Source organism: Physeter macrocephalus, chromosome 9, assembly GCF_002837175.3.
Source record: "Physeter macrocephalus isolate SW-GA chromosome 9, ASM283717v5, whole genome shotgun sequence".
Taxonomy (NCBI): domain Eukaryota; kingdom Metazoa; phylum Chordata; class Mammalia; order Artiodactyla; family Physeteridae; genus Physeter; species Physeter macrocephalus.
The window spans coordinates 73,892,135-73,918,468 of record NC_041222.1 but is presented as its reverse complement, the minus strand read 5'-3'; the positions used below and the strand labels follow the sequence as shown (position 1 = coordinate 73,918,468).

General features: G+C 42.7%; 1 protein-coding gene and 1 pseudogene across 1 annotated transcript in view; one reads left to right on the top strand and one right to left on the bottom strand.

Annotated features, from left to right (window-relative positions):
* Positions 1 to 219: 219 nt before the first annotated feature.
* Positions 220 to 26,334, bottom strand: part of NFX1 (nuclear transcription factor, X-box binding 1) — an 83,439-nt gene continuing 57,324 nt past the window's right edge. Inside the window, exons 13-25 of the mRNA XM_024132854.3 lie at positions 24,326 to 24,434; positions 20,054 to 20,173; positions 18,033 to 18,112; positions 14,629 to 14,859; positions 13,663 to 13,736; positions 12,771 to 12,872; positions 12,164 to 12,205; positions 6,560 to 6,658; positions 5,876 to 5,942; positions 4,626 to 4,771; positions 3,848 to 3,952; positions 2,553 to 2,626; positions 220 to 1,685 (exon numbers count right to left, since the gene is read on the bottom strand). Coding sequence (XP_023988622.1) covers positions 2,554 to 2,626; positions 3,848 to 3,952; positions 4,626 to 4,771; positions 5,876 to 5,942; positions 6,560 to 6,658; positions 12,164 to 12,205; positions 12,771 to 12,872; positions 13,663 to 13,736; positions 14,629 to 14,859; positions 18,033 to 18,112; positions 20,054 to 20,173; positions 24,326 to 24,434 — 1,248 coding nt within the window. The 3' untranslated portion in view covers positions 220 to 1,685; position 2,553. The remainder of the gene's footprint in view (positions 1,686 to 2,552; positions 2,627 to 3,847; positions 3,953 to 4,625; positions 4,772 to 5,875; positions 5,943 to 6,559; positions 6,659 to 12,163; positions 12,206 to 12,770; positions 12,873 to 13,662; positions 13,737 to 14,628; positions 14,860 to 18,032; positions 18,113 to 20,053; positions 20,174 to 24,325; positions 24,435 to 26,334) is intronic.
* Positions 20,188 to 24,314, top strand: LOC102995751 (heterogeneous nuclear ribonucleoprotein A1-like; annotated as a pseudogene).

Here is a 26,334-nt window from a genome sequence, read left to right as displayed (position 1 = left end):
GAGGCCCGCGTACCGCAAAAAAAAAAAAAAAAGTATTTGTATAACACTTTTATAAATGGAATCAGTATACATGTCATTTAGTAATATGCTTTTTTAAATTCAAGTATATTGTAAACATTTTCCCATGGCATGAAATCTTACATAATTATGGCTTTGTGGTTTTTTAGATTGATTGACTGATTGATTTTGGCTGCGCCGGGTCTTAGATTTCTATGAAATTCTGATTTGGTGTCTATAAAGTGTTATTACAACAGAGTCATACTCATATCCCCTCATGTACTGTCTGGGGCTGTGTTCACACGACGGTGGCAGAGTTGGGTAGCCACAACAGAAAGTCTAAAGTATCTGGCCCTTTACAGAAAACCTTTGCCAACTCCTGTCCCAGGTCATCAATCCAGCCATGCTGCTCTCTGCTTAGGATCCTTCAGTGGCTCCCTGTGGCTCTCTACAAACTGACCCCTGTCTACCTCTCCAGCTTAACAACTGTCTCTCCAGTTGTCTGCCCACTCTGGACAACTAATCCTTCCTCAAACCTCCCACAAACCACAGCCCTGGGCTTGTCTCATGCCTTTTACCTTTACTCAACATGCCTCTCTCCTACAAATGGCAGTCTACCATCTCAAGACTCAGCTCAAATGCTTCCTTCTGTTTTTGTTCCCCATCCAGGGGTCCTTCCCCTAAGCATGAGGACTAATCCGTTCCTAGCATGCCACAAAAAACTCCTGGTACAGCCCTTCAGCTTTTAATAAACAGACTAATGACCTATTTGTGCCAGCCCAAACAATTTCATTTTATTTGTTCAGGTATGTGTCCCCCACTGGATTACTAACTGTAAAAGAACAGGCCATGTCTGTTTCCCACAGCCCTAGCACATGCTGGCATGGGTAGGGACGCAAGCATTCAGCAGAAGTGGGCTGCTTAGCATTCTAATTTTTCACTTGGCTGGTATTATGGAGAAAAAAGATGCCTATATATTTTCCAGCTACTACAAATTTCAGCACCTATAACAGACCAGGCACCTCCATGTACATCATCTCATTTAATCCTCCCAACCCTGGTGAGTTAGGTGATATCTCCACTCCACCAAACAGCAGCAAGCTGTTACATGGCAGAGCTGGAATCTGAGATCAGGTCTCCTGCTTCCTGCTGATTTTGAGATGCTCTCAATGTACAGTTCACCCACTGAACTCACTGCTTGAAAGAAGTAACAGATGCTCATGAGCTTCCTGTTGGGTGTGGTGCCACTGACCCTCTGCTAAATGGGCTCAGATAGAGGTGGTTTTGTAGCTCTCCGTCTCTTCCCTCCAGTCACCTGTTCCCATTGCTGTACATCATGTCCTTCAAGGCAGATCATCTGGGTCAGGACCAAAGGGCAGCCCTGCTCTTCCTAGTAAAATTAAGTGCCAGGTTTGTGATGTCACTTCTCAATTCTCCTTCTGTTGCTCTGGGGCTTGTGGCTTGTTCTGGAGAAGGAAGCTGTTGGAAGTCTGGCCTCCATACTGGAGAGGTGCCAACGCAAAGAGCCAAACTAATGTAACTACTGATGTACCTGCCTTAAAAGGAGCCTGAAGAATGCCTCCAGTGGGCTGCTGGCATAAGCCCTGGACTGTCCACATGGTTTTTTGAATATTCAAACAGAGGTCCAGAGCTCAGAGACAGGAAAAGCCAATATGGCTGCTGCAGGCCTGGGAGAAAGCAACAGAGGAAAGGTAAGTGTCCCAGAGACTCTCTCAACTAGAGAGGAGGAGTTAGGGCTGCACTGGTCAGTACACAGAAGCTGCAGTGTGAACCTGGTAGAAGGAGGAGCTCGCTCTATGTCCTCCACCACCACAATGGATAGGCTAACCCGTCTGTCACCACACAGGCTCAGCGATGTGCTATGAGAGGCCCTCCCCCGGACTCCAGAAGATGGAATTCTGTAAAGTCACCTGACCCCTCTCCTAGGTCTGGAACTGATGGTACTGAGGACCACTAAAGTAAGTTCAGCTAGGTAGACCTACGAGAATTTTTGACAAAAGACTCAGCTAAGACAGCTGGGTTTAACCACATGTGTGATTCCAGCTGTGGTGTACCAATTCAATGTTTGGTATTTTGGATTGAGAAGTTAGCCTATGTCTTTCCAAAGACAGTGATCACTTTGGATTAAAAAAACGAGGTGCACTTGATGCTGCAGGCATTTTCAGGAGGAGGATGGATAACTGGGACAACTGAGACCATGACTAAGTGACATTTTCAGGCTAAAATTCTGGTTTGACTAAATCAAGCCCCATGTTCCCCCAACCATCAGAGCGATCACAGTGGTGGTGTGAGGAGCCTCTGCAAATACGACTGAATCACTAATGACCGTCCAGTCAGAGACAAACTAAACACTTTATACAGACAGAATAGAGGACAAGGGGATTTCTGACACACTCATGCTTTGGATGTATCAGTTCAAGACAGTATGTGAGCTCTGAGTCCACCAAGCAGTTGAGAACAAGCATGATTTATCTGCTGGCAAACTTGTCTCCACCCCACCTAATCATTCTTTTTTCTAAGTGCATCTTGATCACCTCAGTCCTGGACATCAAAGTAGTCAATTACTGGCTCCTTGGCTATTTTCTGTAAATTACTGCTCCCAGGATTCCTGAAAAGCAAACACAGAATGATCAATCTTTTCTTGCTTGGGGGAAACAGATTCAGGTCTTGGAAAGTTCAGGATCAGCTGATTTACCATATGTGAAGCTTTGATAAGACAGTGGGGTCCACATGAGCTGGTAACTGTTGAAATTTGGTGATGGGCACACAGGGGTTTATATTAATATATTATATTAATAACATTCTCTCTACTCTAAAAATTTTCCACAATTAAGTCTTACAAAAAAAAAATACAGCAAGCAAAGGAAAAAAAAAGATAGCATGTCATAAACAGGCCAGTAACTTTACATCCCCCAGGTGGTACTGGACACAGCTGTGGAGTAACATGAGGAAACGCAGCTTGTGCTGCTGGGAGTCCAGGCCGCCTGCTTCCAGGGCTAGAGCAGGGCTGGTGCTGGGGAGCTACACGGCCCCAGGTGCTCCTGGCTGAGGCTGTGCCCAATGGGCAACACCTAGTTGTCCCGTCCAGTTCCAGGGGAACACAGATGGCTAGGACGCTCATGGTGACCTTGCAAACTTCCCTACCCAGAGGTTCTGTGTAGGAGGTACTGCTAGACTTCTGTGTGGAAGGCCAGAACAGGAGGAGGGACCCCACTGTGTTTCCCAGCAACTTCCAGCAGTGTGGCCTTGTCACAGCAGGGCAGCTGGCCCCCTCCTGGGAAGGGAGAGGAAAGGAAGGAGGGATGAAGACCCCTCTCTGCTCCTGAGAAAACACCTGCCAGATTTGCTGCTTGCCAATGTGGTTTTCTTTTCTCCTTAAATCACGAACATATGTTTTTGTTGTAAAAATGCTTCAAACCATATATAAGCAGACAGAGCAAAACATGAAAGTTCCCCCCTTCACTGTCAACTCCCGCCTAGAATCCCATTTCCATCTCCAGAGTAACTGTTGTGGACCACATGATGTCCCTAAATCATCTGGTGTGACAGACTGAATCCATTTCCCAGTGTCACCACCTACACTGTGGAAATTATGGCCAGTGACTGTGCTCCCTGGAGGGGAAGTGGGCATTACAAACATCAAACTTGGGACCCCTCTGGAATGAACATATGTGTCCGACATCTCAGTCAAACCTTATATATCTGAACACAGCACCCCAAAGCCAGGCCCAAGGAGGCCGCCAATGGCTGGTGCAGCCCAGGGCATTCAGGCCCTGCTGGCTTCTCTGAACAGACAGGGCTCTTTGGAAAGCAGCTGAAGAATCCTTACTTGTCTGTCTGATGTCTGTGATGAGGAATCGGTGGTGGAGGCCGTGACTGTATCTCCTTTTCAAGTACACCTGTCAGCGTGGTAGGAGGACAAATAGATTTCCCTCTGATAAAAGTAAGAACACAAAATATTGAAAAGTTAGAACTGTCTGTGGAGAGAGGCAGACAGCTGGAAATCCAGTCCGAGACTTTCACTGTGACGCTGCGGAGCACTCTCTGATATGACCCGTCTCCTCTCAGGCATGGTCAACTTTGTTTAACCCTTGTCCCTTTCATCCACCTCTGCTGGGCCTGCTACCTGCTTCCTCTCATCTCACACTTGAGTTTTCTTTGTTGGGAGGTTCTTCCGACTCCCCCTGGTTCTGACAGTGATCTTAGGTCCTACTGTCCCCTCCTGGCCCACACTACTGCCTTGGTTTCCTCTAATGGCAAACACTGTTTTCAGAGGATGCCTTGAGTCACAGGTCAGCACTCTGTTTCCATCATGCCAGGAGGACACAAGGGAAAAAGGGACAGATGTGATGGGCAGGTACCCACTCCAGGCCCTCAGGGTCTGACGTGGATTGTATCCTTTAGGTGTGTCTGGCCTGAGGACTGAGGCATGGGCTTTACTTTCTGGTTTGGACCTTTAGATCAGTCAGAATGGCTGGCCCAGAGGCAGACTTTCCACCTCATCTTCCAAGGAAGGAAGGAAGGAAAGCAAATATTGACCAGCCCTGTTTCCCAGGTCCAGCTTGCTCCACCGAGCAGTTCCTTCTGTAATGGCAAGATTCACCCACCTGACCGCAGTGACCACGACGTTGCGCTTCGGTTCACTGTCATAGCTCACGCTCTCCAGGCCGTACACTTGGGCCAGGTCGTGGATGATCCGGCGGTGGTCTCTGTTCATGGGAGGGAAGCAGTGGCTCTTCTTACTATGCTTTCCCTGTATTGAGGGAAAAGATGACTGATTGATAAAAATCATCTTGAAAACAGGATATGTCCACAGAGGTCCTTCCCACCATCCCAGAACAGCCTGGGTCAATAAAGAGACAGCTGAGTTTTGGAGGCCCACAGCACACAGCATTTCACTGACTGCTAAGCAAGCCGAGGGTGTGGGAGGATGAGGGCTGATGCACTTCCTTCATCTCCTCTGTGAGCCACATGGTAGCAGTTGGCCGGGGTTAGAGGAACAAAGGGCAAGTAAACTGAGACTTACACGGACAGTGCAATGGTTCCTCCTGTGGGGCCCGTAACTGGGGAGTGAGTGATGTTCTCAAGAAATGACTAAATAAATTGAAGACTTAAAACAAGAAAATCTCACTTCCTATAAAAAGTACATTCTACGCTAAAAATCATGAGTGTACAGATACAGACACGCTAGCACAGAAATACATTTGCTCAGGCTTCCTAATTAGGAGGGGAACAATGGTTCCATTTTCTCCTCTGTGTTAGTATCCTGCTGGGAAGTGGGAACAGAAGGGAAGGGGATGAGGGGATGGTGGGAAGGAATCCTATCTTCACTAGATGTGGAGCTAAAGTAGCCACCTTGCCCTCACCCACAGGCCCCTGAATGAAGAGGGAGCCACTGAAGGGCTGGCTGCCTCCAGGACAGCTTCCCTCTCTTGAAGGAGTCTGTGCCACTACCCATTCAACTTTTCATCCTTGCCCAATGGTTTCTCTCCTGCCTTTGGGGGTACTAAGAACCAGTGTGTCCCATTATACAACAGCCCTTCAGAGATCTGAGGACCGAGCATGTCTTCCTAAGTATCCCTACTGAATCCCCTTCATCCGGAGTTTCTTCACCCATTCTTAGGCACGGAGCTAGGATTTTTATTTACATTTAATATTATTGCAGGTATCTTTTCTGAACCAGGACAGGGTTTCCATGGATGTCACCATGGATGGGCTTTTGGGAAAGATAAGGATCCTCAAGGCAGCTGTGACTTTTTCCTATAACTACTTTATACCGACAGTGTTTCTGGGACTTGACTTTTTTTTATCAAGCTGGCCTTAGAGACATGTACAGCTGGATGTTTTGAACTTCAACCTTATTCACGGCCTCCACAAGGGCTTCCATTTCCTTTTCAATGTCGCTGACAAACTTTAGGTCCTTCCTGAAATGAGAAATAACCAGTTAATTTCATTTGTTTCTGATCTTCTGAGAATCCCTTCTACCCACCCTCTGCCTGTAAAGTGCAGGCAGTGGACAATGTGGGCAGAAAACCTGCAGAGGTCAGGAACTATCAGATAACAGAAGGTTGAATGTGATGGAACAAAGGAAGAGAAAGTAAGAAAACAAATATGAGAAAAGGGAAGATGGAAGGAGAACTAGCCACCAGAGGGCCAGGAGACTGGAGGAAAATAAGACTTTTTACCACCCAAGTGAGGACCACCCATGTGATTAAGACCTGGGCAGAGAGACGTGGAATGCAGACAGAAATCCTTCAATTCAGGCTCGTCCAGCCCCTGGGGGGTCCTGACTCCTACCACAGGGCACGCGCGCACACACACACACACACACACACACACACACATACAATCTTTCTCCCCAAGTTCAATTCTTCAATGGGACAGTTTTAAGAGACCAAGAGAAGGATTTTTATGAAACATCATATAATCCCTTATAGATATATAAACTGGCTCAATCACAGAGGACTGCATATTAGTTACTATATCTTAAAAGATCACTCTGGTAAGCCACAATTAAGAAAGTAGGTAACAACTTACATACCTAGCATCTTCTTTCAAACTGTCACTGAATTTTGACCCTGAAGAACGTACGTTGAAAGGATCAGAATCATCACTGATATGAAATGCCTCTGCTAACCGCCTGAAAGTGAGAGAGAAGTAAGTAAATGAAAGGATAGGAGGGGAGGAAAACTATCTCACAGTAACAGAGTGCCCTTGCCCCCCAGGTCCTAAATTCTTTATACGTTAATGATCTCATTTCAATAAACCTAATTATTAAGGAGAGTAAGAACAACTTGGGACAAGATATTGAACTGTCTTCAAAGAACAAAAAAAAAAGATCTAGATAGTTCTGAGCAAGCTGTAGGCTGATACTGGGGACTTAAGATTGTTAGGTGAAGAGAAGGCTGAGGGAGGGAAAGCACTGGGGATGGTCAATGGGGGATGCCTTCCTCTGAGGTTTCACCTAAACATCAGATACATAGACAGATAATATTAAAATTAATATCACTTTAGAAAATAAAGAATTGCATTTACAACATAAGCTCTGCATTATTTTTAATGTATTTCCTTTCAGATTTTTCCTCTGTAATTTTAAGTAGTTGCAATCAGTATATATAAAACTTTGAATCTTTTTTCACCTTATTATTATGTGATTAGCATTTCTCATATTACTACTTGACTTTCACACTCCTTGTTTTAATAGCTGCATAATCTTCTAATTATATATATACCACAATTTACTTAAACAGTCCCCATTTAGGTTTCTTTTATTTGTTTTTTCTTGTTTTGTTCTTTTTCTTTTTTTCAAATTTATTTAAAAAATTTTTTTATATCCCATTTAGGTTTCTTCAACAGTTCTCCAGTTTCTCAATATTATAAGTAACACAATATCTCTGAACAAAAAGCTTTTGAGATTATTTTTCTGGAAAATGTTTCCAAGGTGTGGGATAACTGGGTTAAATGGTATGGACATCAGACCCTTGATCATTGTGGTCTAAGGGCTCCACAGTGCTGCTTCTGTTTTGACCAGCAGTATGTGAGTTTCGTGGCACCTCACCAACATCCAGGTATGTATGTCGGTGTTTGTTTGTTTTTTTAATATATTTTAAATTTTATTTATTTAATCTATTTATGGCTGTGTTGGATCTTCGTTTCTGTGCGAGGGCTTTTTCCAGCTGTGGCAAGCTGGGGTCACTCTTCATCGCGGTGCGTGGGCCTCTCACTGTCGCGGCCTCTCCCGTTGCGGAGCACAGGCTCCGGATGCGCAGGCTCAGCGGCCATGGCTCACGGGCCCAGCCGCTCCGTGGCATGTGGGATCTTCCCGGACCGGGGCACGAACCTGTGTCCCCTGCATCGGCAGGCGGACTCTCAACCACGGCGCCACCAGGGAAGCCCCTGTTTGTTTGTTTTTAAAGATAGATAAAATTGAGCTTAGCACTTAGTACAATTTTCTTTTACACAGAGATAGGGGTCTCTTACATGCTTCATACCCATAAGAATGTGGTTTACTCTTGCTAGATTTTCTAATTTTTTAAGAGGTTTAATTTTCAAATTTTTAAGAATTCCTAAGGGGGAGATATTTCGATGTTTTGATTAGTTGGCCACTAATTCAAACACAAACACCAATAAAACATGTCTGTGGGATGAATATGGCCAGCCAGTTTTTCATTTTTGCAATGGAGCATATATTTGCAACTTTATTTTTTACTTATCTATCTATTTTTTATTTTGGCTGTGCTGGGTCTTCGTTGCTGGCTTCTCTCTAGTTGCAGCGCACAGGCTCTAGAGCATGCAGGCTCAGTAGCTGTGGTGCGTGGGCTCCAAAGCACACAGGCTCAGTAGTTGCAGTGCGCGGGCTTCTCTCTAGCTGCGGCATGCGGGTTTAGTTGCCCCACAGCGTGTGCGAATCTTAGTTCCCCGACCAGGGATTGAACCCATGTTCCCTGGATTGGAAGGTGGGTTCTTAACCACAGGACTACCAGGGAGGTCCCTATTTGCAGGTTTAGATGGCATTTTCCTTTTCAACTCACATTTTTTTTTCTTAGGTCTGTGAGTATTTAAGAAAGAATCCTTACATAAAGGGTCATTATGTCATCATTCAAAGATCGAGGAGAAAATCAAAAGGCTTTCAGAAACAGCTAGTTCTAATCAATAACTGACATTTGCCGAGCATCTACTATGGTTTAGGCTTGTGCCAAGAGTTTTATGTATATCTTCCTTAATTTTAATGTATAATCCTCATAATAACTCAGGGAGGTAGGTACTACTGTCACCATTTCCCCAAATATTTAAGAAAATTAAGGCTTGGAGAGATAATGTGATTTGCCCATGGTCACTTTGCTAATCGATTTGTGAAGCTAGGATTCAAATCTGGGCAATCTAAGCTAGAGCTCTGGCTGGCTCTAACTACCATCCAATACTGTCTCAACTACACAAAGGTGCATTTCCATGTTTTTGAGACCTTCTGTGTATTTACCACAGCATTTCGGAATATTCAGGACTCTTAGTTCACATTTTGGAGTGGAGAACAATGTTACAGTCCTTAAGGGACAAGAGTTTTGAATAGCAGTTATTACAAAGTTACCATAAGGGTCAAACCAAGGGAAATTTGGGCAGTGCTATTAATCATCATACTACCTTCTATACATTTAGCCACCTAAAGAGGTATTGTTAACAACTGTTGAAGGTCAAACTTCTAGGTAAAACAAGACTGCACTTTGTCTGCATTTGTTTGTTTCTGCTTAACTTTTTATCTTGAAAAATTTTCAAAGAAAGGTAAGTTACAAGAATAATACAATGAACTCCTACATATTCTTCAGCTAAATTCTCCAAATGTTAATATTTTCACAGAGCTATACCTTTCATCTTTGTTGGAACCAGAAAGTTTGCCAGTCATTGAATAAATGCCCCTTAATCTGATAAGGAGTATACTCAAATAACTTACAGCAAACATCATACATAGTGGTGAAATACTTAAAACTTTCCCTATGAGACTGGAGATAAGTTAGAAATACCTATTATCACCACCCTTCATTCAACACTGTACTGGAGGACTGCCCTGGTGGCACAGTGGTTAAGAATCCGCCTGCCAATGCAGGGAACGTGGGTTCGAGCCCTGGGGAAGATCCCACATGTCACGGAGCAACTAAGCCCGTGCGCCGCAACTACTGAGCCTGCGCTCTGGAGCCCCTGAGCCACAAGTACTGAGCCCGCGTGCGACAAGTACTGAAGCCCACACGCCTAGAGACCGTGCTCCACAAGAGAAGCCACCACAATGAGAAGCCCGCGCACCACAATGAAGAGTAACCCCCGCTCACCGCAACTAGAGGAAGCCTGCGCACAGCAATGAAGACCCAATGCGGCCAAAAAATAAATAAATAAAATTAATTAATTAACAAACAAACAAACAAAAAAACATTGTACTGGAGGCCTAGCCAGTGCAATAAGGCAAGAAAAAGATAAAAGTTAAGAATTAGAAAGAAATTAGAAGAGGACATGATTGTGTACATGCAAAATCTAAAAGAAGCTAAACTATTAGAAGTAAGTAATTTAGCAAAGTTGTGAATACAGGTCAACAAATATCAACTGTATTCCTATATGCCAGCAACAAGCAATTAGAGAATTAAATTTTAAAAGTGATACAAGAAAAAATGCCAGTTATAATAGCATCAAAATACATCAAATAGCAAGGAACAAAATCTATTGAAAGATGTACAAAATCTATATGAAGAAAACTATAAAATATCATTGAGAGAAAACATGACTAAATAGAAGGATATACTTTGTTCATGGATTAGAGGCCTCAATATTATAAAGATGTCAAATCTCTCCAAACTGATCTATAAATTAAATACCAGCTCAATCAAAATCCCAGTAGTTTTTTTTTAATGCACATACTGATAAGCTATTTCTAAAATTTAAATGGACATGCAAATGGCCAAGAACAGCCAAGACAATCTTGGAGAAAGACCATGTTTGAAGAGACATGCTACCAGTTATAAAGGTACAGTAATTAAGATAATGTGATACAAGCACAATGGAATAGAATGAGCTCAGAAATAACCCATACACAATATGAATACTTGATTTAAGACAAAGGTGGCCCTGCAGAGCACTGGGTAAACGATTTCTTGATAAATGATGTTGGTCAAATGAATATTTGTATGGAAAAAAATGGAATCATAAACCCTCCTTATACCGTGCTTAGAAAAAAAAAAATTGGTCCAAGTCAACTGTAGATCTAAATGTGCAAGGTAAAATAAGGCTCCTAGATAATAACACAGAATATCATCACAACCTCAGGATAGGCAAATATTTCTTAAACAAGACATATAAAGTACTATTCACTAAGGAAAAGACTGATAAACTGGACTACATTAAAATTAGAAACTTCCGTTTATCAAGACACCAGTTAGTGAAAAGTGAAGGCACGGAGTGTGAGGAAAACAATATATAAAACAAAGGACACATATCCAAAATATATACAGAATTCCTAGTAATCAATATGAAAAAGACAGATGATACAATTAAAAAAATAAGCAAAGACCTGAATAGGTATTTCACAAAAGAGGATATCCAAATGGCCAACAAACATATGAAAAGGTGCTCAAACTCACCAGTCATCAGACAAATATAAATTAGAAGCTCAATGATACCTAGTTATACATCTACAAAAATGGATTAAAATGAAAAAGACTGACAATTCCAAGGGCTGACACAAACAGAGAGCAATGGAAAATATGACCCTGCTCGTGGGCGTGTAACTGGTACAAACATTTTGGACACTGTTCGGCAGAATCAATTAAAGCTGAAAATATGCATACCCTATTAATCAGCAATTCTACTCCTGAGTTTATATCCAACAGAGATGAGTACATACATATAGCAAGGCAAGTATACGGATATTCTTAAAAGATCATTATTTGTAATAGCCCAACACTGATAACAGCACATATATCTATAAACTACAGAACAGATAAATGATGATAAATTAATACAATAAAATATCACGCAGAAATGAAAATTAACAAAATGCTGCTACATGTAACAACAGGAATGAACATCACAAATGTAATGAAAGAAACCAGACAAAAATAATACAAACAATATGATTTCATCATTTACATAAAGTCCAAAAGCAGACAAAAATAATCTGAACTGTTAGAAGTCAGGATAGAGGCTATATCTCGGTGGAGTGTAAGAGTAGGTTCTGGTAGTTTTCTGTCTCTTGACCTTGGTGCTGATTACACCACTGTATTCCCTTTGTGATGACTCACTCATCAGTATAGTTCTGATCTATATGAAGTATATTATACTTCAACATAAAAGTTCATTAAAAGAATTTTAAGCCTCTTGTCTCCATTGGAATCAGGAAGTCTGCCAGTCTCTGAATTAGTATGCTTTGGAGCATGTGATGTTTATACTTGCCTGAAACCACACAAGCTCATGTTTCAGAAATATGCTGAAATCACCTAACTGGTTTATCCTCAGACACTTCGATTCTTGATGATTGAATTTCTCCTGCTCCCCAACAGCAGCAAAAGACTCAGAGCAGGTGCTGAATGAATGCTTGAAGGGTTGCTCCCTCCCACTAATTTCACAGAGCTCAAGGACAATTAGATCAACAGCAGTTGAAACTACTTACTTTCTCCTTTCCAAGGCTGAACACTCCTCATCACACTCCAGCCTTGAGAAGCAAATGAAAAAAAAATTAAGTCAGGGTACAAGTTTCACAGCTCCTACTCAGCAATAAGTTCTTAGATGGTCAACCTGGAGACAGAACAGACTGGCCAAAACAATGGCTGGATGAGGTCCTTCTCAAGGACAAGTGTGCAGGCCTCTGAGTTACGGGAGACTAGGAGTTCTCAGAAGGGCTTCAGAGTGTCCCCTGGCTGCTCAGCCCCCAAAATGTTCCCGGCGCCCCCGCGACAGCCCCACCTCCTTCTCTCGACACAGCAAACTACTCTGTTCTCTGTTCTCCTGTGGGTTGGAATGGACACGTCAAGCTCTCTGCTTCCTCTGGCTACTGTCTGCAGTGAGGCCCAGAAAAGCCTCCTCTGGTCTTAGCTGTATCCCGAGCAGGACTCACTGCATTGGAGTGGGTGTGGTCTCTTAATATCAGATGTCTGTTGAACATCTACTGTGTGTGCAAGGCTTTCCTGTTGCAGACTGACACAAATGAATGGTTCCTGCCCTTTGGAAATTAAGTCTAATGGGAGAAAGAAGACACAGCTACACATTTAAAAAATTACCTGGCTTGGTGAATTTCCTTCTTAGTAATTAACTTGCTGATTTCCACTGAATCTCCAAGCTGCATGTCTGTTATTTTGGAGGCCATGGAAATAGCAGCTATTCTGAAGTATAAAAAAGAAAGGGAAGAAAGGCGTTGCAGTTTCACAAGAACCTCCCCATACCAGGCACGCAGAACACTTCTTTCAAGGCAAATCTACCACTCGACAATCTGTGTGGCCTTGGAAGCCCATCTATTATGAACTATCCACACGTTTATGTGGTATCTCCTCGATCAGATGCTAAGCAGCTCCATAGGAAATGAGGTAATCCATTCCTCAGTACCCCCTTGAGCATCCGGGCCAATGCCAGGCACTCAGTGTGTATTCAAACATAGTCAATCTGATGTCTGCATACTCCTAAAGTCCCATCTCCATGGTGCATCTCTGCCATCTATTCGTCCATCCATCCCTAAACACCTCCACTTCTGTACGGTGTGACTACACAGGTCCCAAGATTTCAGGAGGCTGCAAAGACAACTCACAGAACAGTCAGAACCCCCCAGACCACAGCCGGAGCGCAGGACCTGGTCCTGGCTGTGCCCCAAGCGGTGGAACGCTGAAGCAATGCACGCAACTTCAGGACATCTTCCCTTCTGATCTCATGGTGTCATAAGACCAAAAGGGAGAGAGAGAGGAAGGAGGAGGAGAGGAGAGAAACAAAAAGGTTATTTCACAAATTAAAGTTAGGGAAGGTAAGGTACATAAAGCAGTACTTTTTCTTTTAACCAGAAAAACTAGACTCAAGAAAATTTATTTAAAAAAACCTTCCTTAAAAGTTGCAAAGATCCTACAATAAGCTCCTGTATACCCTTTATCTAGACCCAACAATTGTTAACATTTAAGTAGCACTAACCTTTGATAAGTACTGGATGCTTCAGAGCAAATCATGATTTCTTTTCTTCGTCCACATTCACACTGCAGCTCTATCTGAAATAAGATTAACATGTAGCAACTTTCAGCCCACGGTAAATATGTGAATGGGCAGGTTTCACTTTTAAAGCCTCTCTCAAATCAAACCACGGCAGAGAATAGAGAGACAGTGAGTGGCTACCCTCCAAGATGGAGGAGCTAACCACACATGCAAACTGACAACGTGGTGGTTGACATGCTAGGAGGGAAGTGTCCAGTCGACAGTGCCCCTTACTGGGAATGACTTCTGTCCTTAATCTTGCCTGAAGGGGCAGGCCTAGAATGAAGTTTTTACCACTGAACCAGAGGTAGACACTTGACCCAGGACCAGCCAAGGTCTAATCGACTCCACTTCATCCCTCTGCTTTCACCTCCTCGGCGGGGGAGACCTTGCTTAATCCCTCAGACCAGGTAAGTCCCTCACTCACATGTTCTTGTGGCACCCCCTACAAGGGGGTAACTACTCCTTCACGACATTACCACAGTCACAGTTAATTATCTGAGTAATTAATTAGTATCTGTCCCTCTAATTAAAGGAACCACATGTCCACTGTTCACTGGTGGAGCCCCAGGACCTATCACAGCATTACATCTTATACAAAATAGACACTTATGTATTTGTTGAATAAGCAGACAATCAGAGTCTCTCTTGAGAATTTGATCAAAGGGAGACAGAAACTGGTCAGGTGGCAGTGGGTACTTTCTGAATTAAAAGACCACCTCAAGCTTGGCAGATAGAAGTCTGTACAATTTACTCCACCCTTCTTCTCTTGTTAACTTAACTTGCAGTTCCTTGCAACCAAAGACCCCTGGTAAGGATGTGTGTCCAGGTGCCACTGTAGGCAGTTCTGGACTCATCAGCAGCCCCAGAACCACAGTCAGCGCCCCACCAGGAGCCAGGATTACTCACCTTGGCTTTGCAAGCAGTCACAGGGCAGGGTGAGCTGAGGTGGCAAGGTGCCATACATGGGTGGCCACAGTCAGCTCTGGAGATGGTGCAGGGCTGCTTGCAGACCTCATCCACAAGACACTCTCCTTTGTGACAGAGTCTCTGACACCTGTGCATCCCACACGGTAGCGTGGCACTGCAGGGTAATCCGCAAGAGATATCAACCAGGTGACAAGGGATGTTGCTTCGTAACTAGGAGAGACAGAAGTAGCCAGATTCTCATCTCCATGCAGGACTTGGGGAGGATTTTAACTTCCTACTTAAACATTTCTGAACTTTCAAAAAGAGCATGTTTTTAAAAAAGTTATTTTTATCTGAAACAAAAATCAGGCTGTTTTTCAAAGTCTGAAAGGTTAGTTTGAAAAGAAAACAAACCTGAACCTTATTTAATAATGCTTGTTATGGGACTTCCCTGGTGGTGCAGTGGTTAAGAATCTGCCTGCCAATGCAGGGAATATGGGTTCGATCCCTGGTCCAGGAAGATCCCACATGCCGCGGAGCAACTAAGCCCGTGCGCCACAACTACTGAAGCCCACGCACCTAGAGCCTGTGCTCCGCAACAAGAGAAGCCACCGCAGTGAGAAGCCCGCGTACCACAACGAAGAGTAGCCCCCGCTCGACACAACTAGAGAAAGCCTGCGAGCAGCAACAAAGACCCAATGAAGTCAAAAAATAAAAATTTAAAAAAAAATGCTTGTTATGATCTAAAAGGATTTGTTTTAGCAGCCGAGTGTGACTTGAAACATAAACTTCCCAAGGTGGTTAACAAGCATGTGAAACCAGATAACTAGGGAGTTTCTGAAAATTTTATGACTAACTGGGAGGATCAGGTGACCTTTTCCCTCTGCAAACAGCTAGGGCACTGAGTTCACAGAAACCCTGGGGGTGGGGGCACCCTTGGCTCATTGTTTCAAGACTGCTTGCAGGGCTGTTTTATGTAATTAATTACTCAACTCTCCTCACATCTCCCAACCCATGATCTCCATAGTTTTAGACAGCTCTGTCATTAAAAAAATTAAGAGGCAACAGGCCGTGGACCAACCAAATCATTTTTTTTTCTTGAGAAATTGCCTCCATTCAGGATTCTTCACTCCAGGAAAAAGATGCCAGAATTTTATTCCTGTGGAACCAAAGGTTAGTCTTACATATTCACTCAAATTCTTTTAAGAACCCTCAAAATTAGGAATATACTTCGACTCTGGTGACACATAACTTGTACTCTTGAAGAGGCTCCCAAAGCCTAGGATGTACATGCTTTGGAATCAGTATTTTGGTAGAATGTAGTTTCCAGTCATTAAACACTCACCTACTCCACCACTGGGATAATTTGTGCATATGCTATGCCCTCTGTTGTCCCCTCCCCACATTACTTGCCTATCTTCTCACTGTCCTTTAGATGTTACTTATGATACTTCCTCCAGAAACACCTTTCCTGGGTAAGGGCCCCTTCTATCCCCTTCAGTACTCTGTACTTCCCACACTACTGTACTTTTTTTTTTTCTCAGTATTTATTTATTTATTTGGCTGTGCCAGGGCTTAGTTGCGGCATGCAGGATCTTTTAGTTGTGGTATGCATGATCTAGTTCCCCGACCAGGGATTGAACTTGAGCCCCCTGCATTGGTAGCACAGAGTCTTAACCACTGGACCACCAGGGAAGTCCCACACACTACTGTACTTATAATCGACTGTTTACACGTCTGTTTCCCGCCTCAGAGTGAAGGCTGCACAAGGGCAGGGGTGGCACCTGTCTTGTTCATTTCTGAATCACCCAAACCTAGCCTGTTACCTAGTACATAGCAGGTACGCAGTAAGTATTTGTTGACTGAAGTCCATGAACACAAAGATGACACATGGATGTCTAAGAATGGTTACTCTCAGAGGAAGTGAGATTTTTAGAGGAAGAATAAATACCAAGGATTATGACTTGAGAACCACTGACAGGAAATAAGTGGAGAAAAATATGTCCATCAAGATAAGAATACTGAAAGCATATTGTCATAGTTGTCAAGAGTTTCAAGAAATGTTGGTCAACATGTTACAAAGTAAAAAAAGCAGGTTACAAAACAGTATAATCGTCATAGAGTAGGGGAAAGAGTGTATCACACATGCCTGGAAGTCTATACACCAGGATGTTAAGAGTATTTCTTTCTGCATAGCAAAACTGTATTATCTTAATCGTCTACAATGAATATGCGTTTTTAAAATAAATAAATCTTTTTAAAGTGTTTCAAAGTGTCTATAGTCAGCAGTGCCAAATACAGCTTAGACACTAAGAATAAGGATGAAAGTTCTTCATGGTAATGGCAGCGATTAGCCTGGAGGAAGGTGTATGGCCGATCAGGCAGGATGGAAAGCTGCGTAGGGAGTAGAGAGAAGGAATGGTGGCAACTGGTGGAGAGCCCACTCTCACTCGTGGGATATTCTCACTGTAACACCTTTCCCCAGACTAGCAACCCCTCCCCATGCTGGCTAACCTACAAGTTGTCTCTGAACACGGCTCATGCTCTCAAGGCCAACCGGCTGAGTTTCATTTGATTGTAACCAGATTAAAAATGAGAACAGGGACTTCCCTGGTGGCACAGTGGTTAAGAATCCGCCTGCCAATGCAGGGGACACGGCGGGTTTCAGTCCTGGTCCAGGAACATCCCACATGCCACGGAGCAACTAAGCCTGTGCGCCACAACTACTGAGCCTGCACTTCAGAGCCCACGAGCCACAAACACTGAGCCCGCAGGCCACAACTACCGAAGCCCATGAGCCTAGAGCCTGTGCTCCGCAACAAGAGAAGCCACAGCAATGAGAAGCCCACGCACCGCAACGAAGAGTAGCCCCTACTCACGCCGCAACTAGAGAAAGCCTGCGCACGGCAATGAAGCAGCCAAATAAATAAATAAATAAATAAATTTATTTTTAAATAAATAAATAAATAATGAGAGCAGAATAGACTCAGAATGCTACCTACTGTATGATTCCATTTATGTGATATTCTGAAAAGGCAAAACTACAGGGGCAGACAACAGATCATTGGTTGCCAGGGCCTGGAGGTAAGGGGAGAGTAACTATGAAGTGGCCCAAAGGAATGTTGGGGGTGAATGAATGCTCCACATCTTGACTGTGGTGGTGGTTACATGACTGTACAAATGCTTTTGTCAAAACTCATAGGTTTGTACACTAAAAAGGGTACATTTCATTTTATGCAAACTATACCTTAATGAAAAGAAAAAGAAAAGAAAAAAAGTGGCAACAGCAAATCTCTGCTTCTTGGAGTATATTTATTTTGAGAAATAATGAGGCTAACCCTCTTAACGAAATCCAATCATAAATCTCTGGTTGGAACAACGAACACTTGAGAGAGAAAACTTACCTCATGTTTGCCCATGCACCATTTCTGAGTTAGAAAAGTACAAGGGGGACACTTGTCCTCACTATGACAAGAATGATACACTGTAGAAAGAGAAAGGTAAAATTAGGAGTAATGTTTAAAATTAGGAATGATGTTTAAACATAGACTACTATACATATTATAATGGCATATGACATGGAACTTTTAAATTTCAGAGCTGAGTACTTTTTAAAATGGTCACTGGAAAGTAAAAGTAGTTGGCTTTAAATTAAAGTGTTGAAAGATGAACATGGGTGAGAAAAAGAAACCCAACTGAGGGGCGAGAGACACAAAAGCAGAGAAGGAGGCAGTTTTTCTATTCCGTCTCCTGTGGCACTGCCACATGGTCTGTCCACATTACTCAGTCATTCTTTTGGTCCTACCTTACACAGCAACTGCTCCCTTTTGTTCAGACATCTTTGTTATCTCATCTAACATGCTTCCTCTGACCCCTTTCAATTTCCTTACTGCCTGGAAGAGGCAGTTCATTCAAACTCATCTCCTACAACAAAGCCTTCCTTGGCTGACCACACCCTGCCCTGAGCGCTCTTGCTCTCCCTGACCTCTTAGTTCTTACACAGATGGCTTGCTGCCATGCTATCTGGCCCTCCTTCATGTATTGGCTGGTTGTGTCATATGTTTTCAACTACCATCTTCTTCCTCTCAGAAACAACAGAAAAACCTCAAGGTCATGGGCTATTTTTTCCTTCCTCTGAACCTCCCTCTATGATGGTCACCATGCTGGATATACAAGAAACACTCAAGAAAAGTTAAGTGAATGCTGAATGAAAGCAGGCTAAAACAAAACAACTCACAAATAGTTAAGTTCTCACTATGGACATCAATCAGCAGGATTTGGACTTCATTTGTAACATCTGCAAGTGACTATAAAGGAAGTGAGTACAAGTGAGTGGGTGAGTATCTGTTTGGACATTAACTTCATGCTGGTGTGAACACCACAGGAAGGGCTTGCAAACTAAGCTGGGAGGGCCGCCTTAAGGTCTCCAGGAAAGGAGGGACTTTTCACTTCATGAGGAATTTACTTAATTCTTTTCCACTCTATTAACTTAAAAAATTGAGAACTGCTTGTCTATTTGTCAGACTAAATCATATGGCCAGATTTATTGTAAGTATCAAATCCAGTGACTTAAATTATATCAGGTTTGCCTCTGGGACTTGGTAAAATGAAATGATAGGGCCAATATGGTCCTAGAGGAAAACCAGTGACTAGACTGGACAGAAAATGGGTGATGTCAAGTAGCTATTTACCTGGTATCTACAGCAGTCTATCACAGAAAAACTGGAAACAAATGTCCAGCAACATGAAACTGACTGAATCAGTTATGGCCCATCCATGTAACAGGACACTCCACTACCATCTAGAAAAATATTCACTGATACGGAGATAGATTAAAATTACAATAATAAGAGGGAAAAATATCTAGTTAAAATAAATTCATTAGGATCCCACTTTTATTTTAGGAAAAAAAATGCAAGTATATATTTTTGCCCATGGAAAAAGGCCCTGAAAAATATACACCAGGGCGTAATTCCTAAAAGGTGACATAAGAGATGAGTTCATTTCAATCTTTTGACTTTATCTCTATTTTCTTTCTTTCTCTCTTCCTTTTTATGTAATAAATATATATTGCGTCTACAAAAACAACAAATCCGAATTACTTTTAACTTTACAAAAAGATGCTTAACTTTGAAATATGCACCAGAAGTGGAGGCCACAAAGAAAGAAGACAAGACCAGCTGGGGATTCTCCCAACTCTTTGGATGTGTTTTTGACATCCACAGAGTAAAGCATTGGAAGGCACTGTGATTCCCAGCTGTGGCCCAGATCTCAGACCCATCTTCACAGAAACAGCCTCTGAACACAGGGAACAAGGAGGGGCTACCACAGTGTAACCTCAGAGCAGTGACGACCATCATGCAACATCCTAAATGACACAGTGTGAGCAGGCTGTGAGGTGTGGAGGCAAGGAGACAGGACCCACCTGGATGGTCACATTCATGGACTCTGGCACAGGTCTGGGTACACTCAGGGGGCCTGGTACCACAGGGAACTGGAGGGTAGATCACTGATGCGCCACAATGGCAGGTTAATTCATCAAAACCTGGTGAAGCAGCAGGTGAAACAAAACAACACTTCATGAATTTGAGATGTGCACAAGATAATTACACACACACTTCTTTTTTTTTTGGCTTGTGGTTTTACAGGAGAATTTTGGGGCGGGGGGCTGCTCTTTTTAAAAAGGTTTTTATTTCATTTAAGTTGAGCTGCTGGCAAAGTGTTCAATTTTTACTTGCAACAAACTTAAGTCCATGAGTATCCCAAGACATTTTTACATGTATTTTATAAACAAAAGATCTACAGACCATCTCTTTTGACAGAACAGGAGACTTCCACTAAAGAAACAGATTCTTTTTTTTTTTTTTTAACTTTTTGGTTAGGAAAATGGATAGAGATTATGAAAGCCACAGGTAGCTAACAAACATAGAAAAACAGGCTTTTGAATATAAACCTCAGAGAGCCACTGAAGCCATTAAAAAAAAATTCTTATAAGTATAACCGACATCTACCATGATAAAAATATGAAGTTGAGATGAAGCCGAGAGCTACATCTGAGTTCACTAGGCACAGTTCACAAGCCCAATCAAAATGAGAACTCACGTGGGGCCTCCAACAAGCGGCCCACTTTGTCAAGAGCTCTCCTCACCCTTAGACCCAAAGGGGAGCTAGTTCTTCAATCCTGGTCCTTGGTAGAGGCTGGGTCTTTGGCCATGGTTCTCAACTAGGGACCAAGAGTCAGAAAGCCCAGGCCCTCCAGGATTCCTCTACCCACTCCTCTTCTCCAGTCAGCACTCTCCAGAAAACTCTTCAGAGGCTACACAACGTGGTGGAAAGAGCCCTGTAAATATAGCAGGAGACTTAGGCTTCTAGTCCTGGACCTACTTCTCACTTGTGCGGTGACTGTGGGCAGGTAACTTAACGACTCTGAGATTGCTTCCTTTTGGTCAAATGGGGATACCAAACTTTGACCTGTCCACTCAAGTTTATTGTGGGGGTGGGCTAATATATGTGAAACAGCTAGGGAAAGAGTAAGAGGCTACATAACTTGTTTCTACGGAACTCCATGTGTGTGATTTATAACAAAGTACTTAACTCCTTTTTGAAATATGGTAGGCCTAGTATTCCACAGAAGATATGTTGGGAAACCCTGATCTAGGCTAATCTTTTAATGTAGCAGTTCTCAAAGAGTGCTCAGTTGACCCCTAGGACTCCCTGATCTTTTCAGGGAGTCCACAAGGTCAAAATTATTTTCATAATAATACTTAGATACTATCTGCTTTTTTTCACTATGTTGACATTTGCACTGATGGTGAAAAAGCAACAGCTGGTAATACTGCCAGGGCATTAGCGCAAATAAGGCAGTAGTGCCAAACTGTAACCGTTGTATTTTTCACTGCCATGTACTTAGAGTAGATAAAAGATGACAATTTCACTTAAGAAAGTCCTTGATGAAGAAGTAAAAACAAAATCGTGACCCTTAAATACATGCCTTTCTAATATTCTGTGGAACTAAATAGGGTATATGCTTCAAGCACTTTTGTTGCACACAAAAATACAGTTGTCCCTCAGTATCCTGGCGGGGAGGGATTGGTTCCAGGACCCCCATGGGTACCAAAATCCAAGAATGCTCAAGTCCCCTATATAATATGCTGTAGTATTTGAATACAACCTATGCACATCCTCCTGTATACTTTACATCATCTCTAGGTTACTAATAATACCCAATGCAATGTAAATGCTATATAAGTAGCTGCCAGCACAAAACAAATTCAAGTTTTGCTTTTGGAACTTTCTAGAATTTTTCTCCTTGAATATTTTCAACCCACGGTTGGTCGAATCTATGGATGTGGAATCCATGGATGTGGAACCCTCAGATATGGACGGCTGTCTGACCTCTGGTCATTCTAAAGAACTGCACTTTTCTGAGTCGTGAGCTGAATTGATAAATTAACCTCTTTTCCCATAACACACCGTTTTACCTGAAAAAGTGACCGACAAACTATGATTATTCAGACTTGGGTATTTTGGCAGACATTTATCAAAAATTAACAGTGAGACCATCACTTTAAGGAAACTGACTTTGCTGCCAACGATAACATTCAAGCTTTCAGGTGAAAACAGAATTTTGGAAAATATGCATTTATCACTATGAGCCTGACAACTTCCTAATACTTTTCCCCAGAGTTTTCTGATGGGATTGGTAGTGTATTAATGAATGTGAGTTTTTAATATTGTAACACAAGGAGACCCCATCTTAGGATCACTGCTTACATCCCAAGTTTCATACATTCAGGGACAACAGAGGAATAACTTCTTTAAAAGTCTCAATAGCTTTTCTGCACGTGGACACCGCCGAGTAAGCATCGTTGACATCTTCCCTCTCCACTGCCGTCATGTCTAAGTCAGAGTCTCCCAAAGAGCCCGAACAGCTGCGGAAGCTCCTCACCAGACGTTTGAGCTTTGAAACAACCGATGCGAGTCTGAGGAGCCACCTGAGCAGCAGGGACGCTCACAGACTGTGGTAACGAGGGGTCCAAACACCAGGCACTCCAGAGGCTTCAGGTTTGTCACGTATGCCACTGTGGAGGAGGTGGATGCGGCCATGGATGCGAGGCCACACGAGGTGGATGGAAGAGTTGGGGAACCAAAGAGGGCCGTCAAGAGAAGATTCGCAAAGACCTGGCGTCCACTTAACCGTGAAAAGGATTTTTGTTGGTGGCATTAAAGAAGACACTGAAGAACATCACCTAAGAGATTATTTTGAACAGTGTGGGAAAACTGAAGTGATTGAAATCATTACTGAGGCAGTGGCAAAAACAGAGGCTTTGCTTTAGTAACCTTTGATGACCATGACTCCGCAGACAAGACTGTCATTCAGAAATACCACACTGTGAATGGCCACAACTGTGAAGTAAGGAAAGCCCTATCTAAGCAAGAGATGGCTGGTGCTTCATCCAGCCAAAGAGGTCAAAGTGGTTCTGGAAACTTTGGTGGTGGTCGTGGAGGGGGTTTTAGTGGCAATGACAACTCTGGTCGTGGAGGGAACTTCAGTGGTCGAGATGCCTTTGGTGGCAGCCGTGGTGGTGGAGGATATGGTGGCAGTGCGGATGGCAGTAATGGATTTGGTAATGACGGAAGCCATTTTGGAGGTGGCGGAAGCTACAATGATTTTGGCAATTACAACAATCAATCTTCAAATTTTGGACCCATGAAAGGAGGAAACTTTGGAGGCAGAAGTTCTGGCCCCTATGGTGGTGGAGGCCAATACTTTGCCAAACCACGAAACCAAGGTGTCTATGGTAGTTCCAGCAGCAGCAGTAGCTATGGCAGTGGCAGAAGGTTTTAATTACTGCCAGGAAACAAAGCTTAGCAGGAGAGGAGAGCCAGGGAAGTGACAGGGAAGCTACAGGTTACAAGAGATTTGTGAACTCGGCCAAGCACAGTGATGGCAGGGCCTAGCTGCTACAAAGAAGACATGTTTTTGACAATACTCATGTGTTTGGGCAAAAAAACTCGAGGACTGTATTTGTGACTAATTGTATAACAGGTTATTTTAGTTTCTGTTCTGTAGAAAGTGTAAAGCATTCCAACAAAGGGTTTTAATGTAGATTTTTTTTTTGCACCCATGCTGTTGATTGCTAAATGTAATAGTCCACTCATGAAGCTGAATAAATGTGTCTTTTTAAAAAATGTGCTGTGTAAAGTTAGTCTACTCTGAAGCCATTTTGGTAAACTTCACCCCAACAATGTGAAGTTAGAATTCCTTCAGGGTGATGCCAGGGTCCATTAGAAATTTATTTACAACTCGCTTGGGTGGAGAAGCCATTGTCTTCAGCTGAACTGACAGTTACTGTGTTGTGACCTGGAGTTCACCGTTAAAAGGGTCACCCAAGCAAAGTTACGGAGTTTTCTGGTTATTAATATGATTGTTGGCACATCCTATGCAACATATCTAAACTGAATTATGGTACCAGATAAAGTTATAGATGGGAATGAGACCTGTGTATCATCCATTATCATGTGTAATCAATAAATGATTTAATACCCTCTTTTAAAAAAAAGTCTCAATATATCTGAAATACTAAGGCTTAATTCAGTAATCCATACCAACGTAAGAAAATCAATCACTCAGAATATATCATTCCTGACTTTCTGGAAAACTCTATATAATAAAGTATACAGTGAAGACACTCACTAGCTTGCCAGCATGTTTGGCAGTTCCCACGATGACAAGGTTCTTCACATCTATGAAGGCCACAGCGGAGTTTCCTCCCACAAATCAAAGGACACTTGTGCTCCTTATCCTAGGAGAAGAGATACTGATTGATTGATTGATTGCATGCAGGATCTTAGTTCCCCGACCAGGCATCGAACCTGTGCTTCCGGCAGTGGAAGCACAGAGTCCTAACCACTGGACTGCCAGGGAATTCCTGAGTGATTTATATATGTTTACAAAATTATCTCCATTTTATATTTTCCATAAACAAGATTAATAAAGAAGCTCTCCACAATTATAGATCGCATGATATCTGGAATTAGCTTCAAAATAATCAAAGGAGGGGGAGTAGGTGGGGATGTGAATGAAACAAGATTAGTCATGACCTGATCACTACTGAAGCTAGATGTTGGGCATATGGGACTCATACTTGTCTCTCTGCTTTTATATATGTTTGAAATATTCAGTAATAAGAGGAAGTCTTTAAACTTTCAAACACTTGATACACAGAACAATTTCATCACTCTTCACACTGTCAATATAAATGCTAAAAATAACAATTGTGTATTATATATGTGTGTGTATATATGTACTACTTTACTATTGGTACTGTGTTACCTTGTTTACACACACACACACACACACACACACACACACACACACACACACACACACACACACACACGATAACACAGTACCCACTGCCAGGTAGTGCTTCCTTTATTTAGTTCCACAGAAGTGAATATTTCAGATAACTGAAACTTGTTCTTTAAAAAATGCCACACTCGGGACTTCCCTGGTGGTCCAGTGGTAAAGAATCCTCCTTCCAATGCAGGGGACGCGGGTTCGATCCCTGGTCAGGGAAATAAGATCCCACATGCCGCGGGGCAACTAAGCCCATGTGCCACAACTACTGAGCTCGTGCACCTCAACTAGAGAGCCCGTGTGCTGCAAACTACAGAGCCCACAAGCTCTGGAACCTGTGCACCACAACTAGAGAGAGAAAACCTGCATGCCACGACTAGAGAGAAGCCTGTGTGCCGCAACAAAAAGATCCCGCATGCCTCAACAAAGAACCCATGTGCCACAACTAAAACCCGACACAGCCAAAAAAAAAAAAAAAGCCACACTCATTTTGCCTACTGATCTGACCCATGGAATATATGAAATTTGAAGCCTGAGTTGCTAAGGCCAAGCCAGCCTGTGTGCTGGGACAGCATACAGTCTCTTGCAGATGACTACGTGCTCATCCAGTGGTCTTGAGCTCTGGAGCCTGAGGCCTTTTGTCTTTCTTCTTTCCCTTCCTCCATGTTGCCATCAGCTGACTTCTTGACCTGGCTGAGGCCTAAAAAGGACCAGTCTGTCTCTCTGGGCAGGATTCTGACTGCTGCTCAGGGCCCTTTCCCAGTGATTTCCAAATCTGGGCTGCATTCTAGATGGCTGAGGCTTCCAGAAGCCCAGCCCCTAGATGAATGCAATCTGATAGTGCCTAATGATAGGTCCACTTACCACACAGCATATCTCGTTACATTTATGCCGTCCACATAACCGTTTCTTGTTACACCTCTTGTCACACATAAATGTAGCATCTACTATGAACAATTAAGAAGAAAAAAAAGTCAGAGAATATGAACATTCATTCAACAAATATTTGTGTGACTACAGGCTGAAGAAATACAAACGTAGTAATGTAAATAAATTAGTTATGGTGAAAATGTATACCACTTAAATATCACTTTTCACTTGCCAGACAGTCAAAAAATAGAAAAGAAAATAGGAAGACTACCCAAGTGCCCACTGATAGATGAATGGATAAAGAAGATGTGGAATATTACTCAGCCGTTAAAAAAAAGAAATCTTGCCATTTGTGACAACATGGATGGGCCTAGAGGATATTATGCTAAGAGAAATAAGACAGACAGAGAAAGACAAATACTGTATGATTTCACTTATATGTGGAATCTAAGAAACAAAACAAATGAACAAAC